Genomic DNA, 10,440 nt, shown 5'->3' on the forward strand with positions numbered 1-10,440 from the left:
ATAAAAAATAAATATTATAAAATATTCCAATTTTACACTTTTTTTGCATAAACGTTATCTTTGACATTGTACCTTAAGAGGCAGTGTCACCAAGCATTAAGCTTTTTATGGAAAGTAAAAAAAATGAAATTTCTTGAAAAAAGTGTTTATGGGTTATTTTCTTTGCAAATTACATAAAAAATTAAAATTACTGATTTCAACCAAAATCAAGGTTTCGTATCTAAGGAAAAACTTTTCCTTAGTAACCAAACTAAAAATCTACAATGAAAACAGGCAATAACTGACATAATATAATTGCAAGTTTACCAAATGATGCTCAAAGGCTGTTGGCAATTGGTTATTTTTTAAGTAGGATGTCATCTTTAGTTTGACTGTGCCCAACCAATTGTGATTATTCTGTCCTTATATGTTGCTAAGGCAACAAGAGAAGAGCAATAGTTTTAACAAAATAATATAGCTGAATTTATGGCAACTTTTCAAAAGCGCTTTAACAAAAATCCAGACTGCTTCTTATTAACTCTATAATATAATTCTGTCAATCCTTGGTTAAATAATAAAATAATAAAATAAAATTGGGTAAGCAATCAAAAGCAAGGTTGCTATGGAAACTCAAAAAATTGCATTTTTTTGCATTTTCAGACATGAAAATACAGATTTTTCGAAATTAATCTTCAGCAAATTTTATAAAGAATATATACATACGCATATGTACATGTAATCTCATGTATGCAATTAGAAATTAAAAAGAATTGTGCAATATTGCCTGCTTTTACCTTGACCTTTGACCTTAAGGTCATATTATTTTAGTTATTTATTATATGCCTATGTCCCATGATTGCTCAAAATTTAATACTTGCTAGATATCAATGCTTGCTTTTAGAAAGAGCAGGAAGTTACCTTCATTCTGTACTGTTGATCTTGACCCTCAAAACAAGGTCATTTTATCTATTGAGTCAGTTCATAGGCTAATTTATACCCAATCAAAAAGGTTAATTGTATTGACCAATACCCAATTTATTTCGCACAGTAAAGTAGTGTGACATTATACAATTATTTAATGCTTGAGCAGTCAATAGACCAGAATATTTTTTACGAGGTACAGGGAACAGCTCAGTATGATCTATTGCCCGAGGCCAACCTTATATGAGGATTTAAAACTGTTGATTATTTGACACTCTATTTTGATAATATTGAATTTGGTTTCACCAAGTACTAAAAACAGCGTCTATGTAAAGGAATATTCATTCCCTGAGAACTATCGAAAGAATGTAACATTAACATAACCGCGTTCTGAAATACGTTGCCGGTCCAATAGATCGCAGTCTATTGACCGGCGGTCCAATAGATCGCAGTCTATTGACCGGCAGTTCAAAATAGACGCAAATATTTAATTTGTAATAAAACAACAAAATCCCTTTGATTAGGTAATAAAAATTTTTATGACAACTTTCTGACTTCAACATCTGATGTAAAGGTCAAGTTATTTTCCAATTAAACAACTTGTATATTTTTTATTAATTTAAAAGTGATCATTAAAATATAAATTTCACAATAGTTGTCAATAGCAGTACAAATTATAATTATCGGCAATGGCCCCGTTAAACACTGTACAGTTCGGAAATGGTTCTACAATAGCTTAATCAACACACTAGCTCTTGCAGAAAGGAATCTGAATAATAAACTGTAGTTGGTATATAAAAACAAAGAACAGTACAAATTCATTTGCTTTATGAAAGAAGTGTTGTTCTACAAGAATTGAAATGATAAAGTAACATAAATCAATTAAGTCATCCAAACATTTGTTCTAGGTTACAATGACCTAATTTAGTTAATAACGTTAAAGTCAACAGAATACCATTTTTACAACACTCTTATTGATGAGAGATTCCTATCAAATTTATTTTGATAAACTTGATTTTTTGTCTCACAATAGCATACAAGAATACTCAAAATGTACCATAAATCATATTTTACAATTTCATCCAATCAAAATTATTCCTTTCACATGCATACACATTTCTTGCTTTCACATGCATTCAGCGTCATGGTAATTTTGTGAGGATCTTTCATTCAACATCCTAGTAGAGTTCCAGTGATTTTAAGCAAGCAGTTTTTCAGATAACAAGTAGTCTTCTTTGGTATGAAATGATTGTTGAACTTTGCATTAAGCATCAGATTTTACAATAATGTTACAATATATATGGTGTTACATTTCGTATGAAAAAATGTAGATTTATAAAAATGGCAATCTACTACTGCTTTGCTAAAGTCGTCAGATGTTGAAAGTTATTTTCAAATTCTGCAGCTTCAAAGTCCTCTTCATTTAACGTTTCACCACTTTTCTTCTTTTTCTGCATACACAACCTGCTGAAATAACTTGCTATTTGTGCCGCTGATAAAAATTCTCCAACAGAAAAAACTCTGACTCCTTTTTTGTCTCTGACAGTTCTCATTTCAGCAGACACATCTTCTGGGTCACACTTCATGCCACTTTTATCACCCATATCAAACTTTTGTATCAGGAAACTTTTTTGTCTTTCAGAGAACCTCTTGATCTCCCGTTTGCATTTCAAAGCCCATCCCTTTTCCAATTCTGCTGTATTTGACAAAATTTCCTTTGGATCCATTTGTGGCATTGTGATACATTTTTGCTCAATCTTAGAAGAATATGATAATTTTGCTCTGTCAGATAATAAAAGGGAACTTTTTATCAACGAGTGGTTTCCAATATCAAGATGAAGCATCAGATTTCCATACTTTGTAAAGGTAGACCGACAGTTTGTCTCAGGACATGAAAATAGACCATTCTCGAATGCTTCTTGATTATCATCTGGTTGCATTGCTGCTGGCTGGTCAACATTGTCAGCATTATCATCAAGCTTTTCTTTCCCCATGACTACTGGTTTTAATCTTAACACTGTGTTAAAGTTCTCAACAATTTCGACTTCATACACTTCTACATCATCTTCAAAGCAAAATCGGTATGGAATAAACTGACCACTGCCAATGCCATATTGTTTCCAAACTTCCATTCCATCTGCTTTAAACAAGAAGTTATAAAAACTTGTTATGTTTTTCAAGGGACACTGTTTCAAAACCTTGACATTCTGTTTTGCAGTTGACGGTGTAGCTACCACAATGGACGTATTTACAGAGTTACTGTTCTTGATTGCTGCTAGAAACTCTGAAGCAGTCCTCACATCATTCCCCTCATTCACATACTTTGCTACAGTTGATTTCAGATGAGCAGCTCTGCGGTCACAGATCGATTTTCCACCTTGAGGATCTGCAAAGTCAACTCTTGACACAGAAATAGGACTTTCTCTATTAATGCCTATTATTCCAAATACTGAGGAATAACTGTGAAAGCATCCAGCGTTATCTGATCTGATGTATGCCTTTTTCAACATGGGATTTATTTCATGTAGCTTTTTCAAGGTGTCTAGAAGAATAGCATTTGAAGTAACAGCATCCTGAGTTGCATTATCAAAAAGATGAACTACAGTATGGCTATTTATGACTCCATTCTTGAGATAACTTCCAACACTTATGTGCCAATTGATTCCTCTTTTGGCAAACCATTTAGACTGAGATTCCCTGCAATGAAATAAAAACTTTGTTAAGAATACTTACATGTACACCTCATGTTATTCTGTATCATATTTTTGTTTGGCACTTTAACATTGACTAAATAACAGTATCATAAGAGGTCATCTAAGATGAGCTCATCTGGCTATCAAATTATCAGTATACATTCACTATAAATTTTGCATCATCAGAAACCAAAGGCAAGTAAATGTACGAGAACTAAATTGTTTTGGTATTCAGAAAAAAATCATGCTCTATTCTATTGTGAAGGAAATCCCACCAATTAATCTAATGCTTTTTAATGCATTTTTAAAATGGCATGCCTTCATAGCATTTTCATTACATGTATCATCATCAAAATTCCAGACTTCAATCAAGTAGCTCTATACATATTTCAAAGTAGAAAACATTTGAAAAGTGTAAGTGTGTTATTCACTAAATCATCAATAGTGCTCCATCATTTTAGCAGTATCAGAACCTCATACAAAGGGCCTTGAATTTTTAGTTTGCCTTGCTAATTCTCATAAGAACTTATTCTGCTGTCTAAAGAATAATAAAGCCAAGGTTCAATTCCTGGTATGTTTACCTGTACACCATGGGTAGAAACTTCATGGCCCAATCACGCTCTATAAAGACTTCATCTTCTGATAAATTCCTGAGGATCTCGGTACGTGCTCCATCTTGATTAACCGTGCGTAAAATGTGTTTTTTCCATTCTTCAATTGCTTTACATCCCTGAAATTGTTATAAAATATTTTAGTTATATCGATATATATTTTTTAAAACTTTTTTATTAAAAAAATCAATTTGATTTTTGTCCTATCCTTTGTCTCGATATTTTTTGTTTGATTTCCTCTGCAATACAGTTGCTTTGTTGCTATTCTGGTCTATAAACAAATATTACCTGACTAAAAGTATACTGAATCTCATCTTTCTGGTCTTCAGATTCATACTGAACTTTTGAAGATTTAACAGCATTCTCAATAGAGTCTATTGCTTTTCGCAGGCCTTCGCAGTTACTACATGATTTGTCATGTTGATGTCCACAGAAGCTAGAAAATTCTCCATTGCCAAGACTTAATGCAAACTGACAGCAATGATCAGGAATTTCACTCTGATTTGATACATGCATCTGAAAAGAAAATAAATCACTATAAAAAATCCATCAGAAAACCTTTGGTATGGATTTAGGCAAAACATTAAAATCAGGAAAGAGGTTGGAAAGAAGCATGTATTTTTTTTATGGGCTTATAAGTAAATGAGAAAAACTATGTATGAAATTACTTACTTTATATTCCATCTTAAGATATTGTTTTGCGGCCATCATTGCTGACTTTGTGTCTTCTGTCCACTCTGCCCCCATTCCGATTCTTCCAAGAGTTGACACAACCTTGCAGCATTCTTCAAATGCTTTAGCCCCTTCTGCTGCATAATTGTCTAGTCCTTTCATACATTTTCGAATACTTGGATCTACAGCCTGAAGAATTCTCATATAAGTTCTGTCACTGGCACACTGTTGAAAATCAGACTCCATACAAAAGCTTCTGTACTGCTCTACTACTCTACTTCTAACACTATTCAGAATTATCTTTGGCACATCAATTTTTTCACCAGTTGACAGCTTTAAATGTATTTCTCCAAATGGGACATCAGTCATTACTGCTGGAGACATAATGAAGTCCAAAAAGTGACTTATTTGTAGGTCTGAGAGATGTTCTCTTCTTTCTATGGTATGAGTGTGTGGTTGTCCACATCCAGTTGTCTGTGAATGTTTCCTTGCCATGGAATATTTATACTTTGAAAGTTCTGGAATATATCTGGCAATTTCTTTCAATGAGTACTCTGTGGCAATAAGAGATAGAATTTGGCGCTGTGTACCCCAATCTGTTGCTTGTTTATATGCTAGACTAACCACCTCAAGCATATTGACTGTCTCTTCTTGTCTACTGGCAAGTACAATTTCAGACACAATGTCTTCCTGACCAGGTGTTAGTACCTTCAAGACCTCTGTAAATATCTGTTTGGACTTTCTAATGTAGTCTGACTTGGTTCGTTCTGAAGAGTCTTGCCATGAAGTTGTAAGAGTTTTCTTTACTGGACTCACACCACACATTTCCAGAAAACTGTCAAGGGCTTGTCTTTTAAGTGCATTAGGAGAAGTCTCTGAATCCTGGCTTGAAGGAATCCACTCACTACCCTGAGAGTTCGTTTCAACTGTTGACTCTGTGCTTTGTGAGGAATAATCCTGTACAAATGCAAAAGATGTTTGGCATTAATTCTATCTTTAAATATTACACATCTGACATGCTATTCATATGGGGGTTTTCCTTCTATAGCTCAGAATTCTTGTCGGAAAAGCCTGAGAATTCATATTAATTACATTTAGTAGATTTTAAAAACAAAAGGCCCATGGGCCACATCGCTCACCTGAGGAACAATAGGTATGATAAAATCAGCTTAATGGAGTCATAGTACAAACAATCTGGACAATGTACAATAAAAATACATGTAGATCCTGTATAAATAAAATCCATTTTTCCCCCTTGGAACTCGGAAAGCCCTGATTGCTGCCAATATTTACAAGAGCAGACTTTAATCACCGCTCCTGCACATACATAGGGTCTCAACGTTACGCAGGCAGGGATGACTGCACACCTACGCAACTCAACAGGTACCAACGTTAACGCAAGCAGAGATAACGCAAGCAGGGATGACCGCACACTTGCGCCAACAGCTCAACCTAACGCAGGGAGTGTCGCACACTTGCGCTAGAAAGGCCAGAACACCAGCAGGGATGACCATACAGTAGTGCTCCGCCGCAACCACCACCAATACAAGCAGGTATGACCGCACACTTGTATAAATGTGATACAGGGCAGTGATGACCGCACACTCTGTCTAGGTTAGAAAAACACGAAGATTAGATAGAGCAGGGATGTCCACACACTCAATCTATCCGTACCTGTTCAAGTTTAACCCCAAACTGTCATTCCTGGTAATGCAATAGACACTGTCCCTATATATGTGCCGGCCTAAAATAATTCATAGTATCTAAAATTTGGAAATCAAAAATAAACAAACTAATCCGGCCTAACCCAAAACTACTTATGCAGAACAACTTATATACATTGAATATTTATTATTGTATAAAAATAATCATCACAATAATTGGTTAACAGTGGATGCATTAATTAAAATAATCAAGAATCAATAAATCAAGGGCAATAACTCAAAACAGTAATACAAAAAGATTCTAATGAAAAAATAGCTGCCTGCTTCAATTTTAGTCATATCACATGTTGAGTATTGCAGTTCTCAAAAAGATCCTTTACAATTGTTTATATATGGGATATTCAGCTACATCAAACTCTGAACCTTCTTGTGAGGCCGAAGAATTGTCCTGGAGCCAAAGTCTTAACAATTATAAAGAATCATCTTGCTGATTAGTTTCTGAGAAGAAGATTTTTAAAGATTTACTCTATATTCCTATGTAAAACTTTAACACCCCCCCCCCCCCCAATGTGGCTTCACCCTACCCCTAGGGGTCATGATTTTCACAACTTTGAATCAACACTACCTGAGGATGCTTCCACACAAGTTTCAGCTTTCCTGGCTGATTAGTTTCTGAGAAGAAGATTTTTAAAGATTTACTCTATATATTCCTATGTAAAATTTTAACCCCCCCCCCCCAATGTGGCCTCACCCTACCCCCAGGGTCATGATTTTCACAACTTTGAATCTACACTACCTGAGGATGCTTCCACACAAGTTTCAGCTTTCTTGGCTGATTAGTTTCTGAGAAGAAGATTTTTAAATATTTACTCTATATATTCCTATGTAAAACTTCGACCCCCCATTGTGGCCCCACCCTACCACCAGGGGTCATGATTTTCACAACTTTGAATCTACACTACCTGAGGATGCTTCCACACAAGTTTCAACTTTCCTGGCTGATTAGTTTCTGAGAAGAAGATTTTTAAAGATTTACTCTATATTCCTATGTAAAACTTCGACCCCCCATTGTGGCCCCACCCTACCACCGGGGGTCATGAATTTCACAACTTTGAATCTACACTACCTGAGGATGCTTCCACACAAGTTTCAGCTTTCCTGGCTGTTTAGTTTCTGAGAAGAAGATTTTTAAAGATTTACTCTATATATTTCTATGTAAAACTTCGACCCCCCATTGTGGCCCCAGCCTACCACCGTGGATCATTAATTTCACAACTTTGAATCTACACTACCTGAGGATGCTTTCACACAAGTTTCAGCTTTCTTGGCTGTTTAGTTTCTGAGAAGAAGATTTTTAAAGATTTACTCTATATATTCCTATGTAAAACTTCGACCCCCCATTGTGGCCCCACCCTACCACCGGGGGTCATGAATTTCACAACTTTGAATCTACACTACCTGAGGATGCTTCCACACAAGTTTCAGCTTTCCTGGCTGTTTAGTTTCTGAGAAGAAGATTTTTAAAGATTTACTCTATATATTCCTATGTAAAACTTCGACCCCCCATTGTGGCCCCACCCTACCACCGGGGGTCATGAATTTCACAACTTTGAATCTACACTACCTGGGGATGCTTCCACACAAGTTTCAGCTTTCCTGGCTGTTTAGTTTCTGAGAAGAAGATTTTTAAAGATTTACTCTATATATTCCTATGTAAAACTTCGACCCCCCATTGTGGCCCCAGCCTACACCTGGGGTTCATGAATTTCACAACTTTGAATCTACACTACCTGAGAATACTTCCACACAAGTTTCAGCTTTCCTGGCTTTCTGGTTCTTGAGAAGAAGATTTTTGAAAATTTCTCGAATTTTTTCATTAATTTCTAATTATCTCCCATTGAAAACGGATGTGGCCCTTAATTTTCACAACTTTGAATCCCCTTTGCCTAAGGATGATTTGTGCCAAGTTTGGTTGAAATTGGCCCAGTAGTTCTTGAGAAGATATTGAAAATGTGAAAAGTTTACGGACAGACGGATGGACAGACGGACGGACAGACGGACAAAATGTGATCAGAATAGCTCACTTGAGCTTTCAGCTCAGGTGAGCTAAAAACTATAATCAAAACAATCAACTCGTACTTTGATTGAACATGTGACCAACACAACCCTACTCTAACAAGCATTCTGAGAGTATTGCATAAGCATTACACGTCCCCTACCGGTTTGTAGAAATTTGTGAAAACAATGCACTGTTATGCAGAATATCATTTCTTACCGTCTCAACAGACCAACCCAATAACAAACCCAATTGTAATAATACATAAAACCCTTTTGATTAAATTTACAACACAATGCTTGACACTATTTTACAGAACTTATTTGTTTGTTAGAAACAATAAAAGATATGGTCCAAGAAATGCACGATATTATTACTGACAACATACTTTCCTCGTTTATTTGATACACACCAAGCCCGATAATGAACCCGAACATTAAAAAATTGGAATATAAGAAATTAATTTTCTCGAAAATATGTCAACCAGACTACAAAAGTGTAAACTTGATCTGTAGTTTGACATTTTGAAGCTGTTCAGCAAATTTCATATTATTCCTCAAACACATAAAGAAAAAAAGTGTGGAAAACTAAAGTGAAACAGACAGATGGATAGACAGACAGACAGACAGACGTACTGACGTCGCAGAGTAAAATTATAGTCCCCTCTGGTGAAAACCGGTAGGGGACTAATAATAATTTATGTACATTAACAGGGCCATTCCCCCCTAATATAGTCCCATTCTGACCCCCCAGTGTATTGATATAAATACATCACAGGTCCTATACATAATTATATCATAAACATTTTCAATATCTTACCAGATTGTTATCACTTGCTATCACATCATTAACATCACTAGCTTCAAAAACCACGGGTGTGTTGATATTCATTCTAAGATCATCTTTCTGTAATTTGAATGTAAATTGAATTAATACAGACAACTTAGTCTACAACAATATTTTATTTCTTCATGGTATATATAAAGATTCTTTAATGGTCCTAACAATATTTTTTTCATATGCCCAGTATTAATGGTCTGGCAATACAACTGCTCTCAGTGGCGTCCGAAGCAAATTGAAATTGGAGGGCTAGACTAATCCTCAGAAATTTAGACAAAACCCAATTCCCAAATTAATGAAAATCCTAATCCGGGGAGGGGGGCTAGTATACCTGTAACTCCAACTTCTTAATATTTCAATATGTTTTCAAGGTCAATTTCAGATCAATTATGTTTACTGCGAGAAAAAGTGGGGGGGGGGGGGGGGCTGGAGCCACTATACTTTAAACAGTCTATTTCGGACAGGTCATTATTTAATTTTTAATTTATGTTTTAAAAAAATATACTATCCTGTAGAATAAAATATGGATTAATGCACTATCTAACACAATATTTGAATTAAACATGAAGTTTGTAGATAAAAATATTTAATTTATATTAAATTAGGTCAAACTACTATTTCTGTAATAAACAATAATAAATGGCCTGGTTGCCATGGAAACGAGAGGGTATATGTCTTTGTAACTTAATTTTTTTAAAGACTATTCATAAGCATCATGTTCATAAAATTTGAGCCAGAAATATTTTTTTTCAACATTCCATGTTTATATAGCGTGAAGCTAAATGCCTGCTGACACTGCCTCTTAACAATCTGGCTGCGACGTTATTGAACAGAAAACTTTACGTCACTGCGACATTAAAAACGACGTCATAAGTTTTTTGACGTTTTTACGCGGGATTTTCTCAAAGTTCGAGGAATGTAACAAGTGCGCGTTCTATTTCGAAGTGCGGATTACAATGCCGTAATTTTTTACTTGTCTTTTCCACTAATTTTCCCAAGATTTC

General features: G+C 35.2%; 1 protein-coding gene across 1 annotated transcript; it reads right to left on the reverse strand.

Annotated features, from left to right (window-relative positions):
• Positions 1–1,182: 1,182 nt before the first annotated feature.
• Positions 1,183–9,497, reverse strand: LOC128175193 (uncharacterized). Its single transcript, XM_052840634.1, has 5 exons — positions 9,416–9,497; positions 4,877–5,833; positions 4,493–4,720; positions 4,175–4,323; positions 1,183–3,597 (listed from the first exon to the last, which is right to left on the reverse strand). Exons 1-5 carry the CDS (start codon positions 9,485–9,487, stop codon positions 2,253–2,255), a joined length of 2,751 nt encoding a protein of 916 aa, XP_052696594.1. The 5' UTR covers positions 9,488–9,497; the 3' UTR covers positions 1,183–2,252.
• Between the last annotated feature and the right edge of the window lie 943 nt (positions 9,498–10,440).

This window comes from Crassostrea angulata, chromosome 3, assembly GCF_025612915.1.
Source record: "Crassostrea angulata isolate pt1a10 chromosome 3, ASM2561291v2, whole genome shotgun sequence".
NCBI classification, from domain to species: domain Eukaryota; kingdom Metazoa; phylum Mollusca; class Bivalvia; order Ostreida; family Ostreidae; genus Magallana; species Magallana angulata.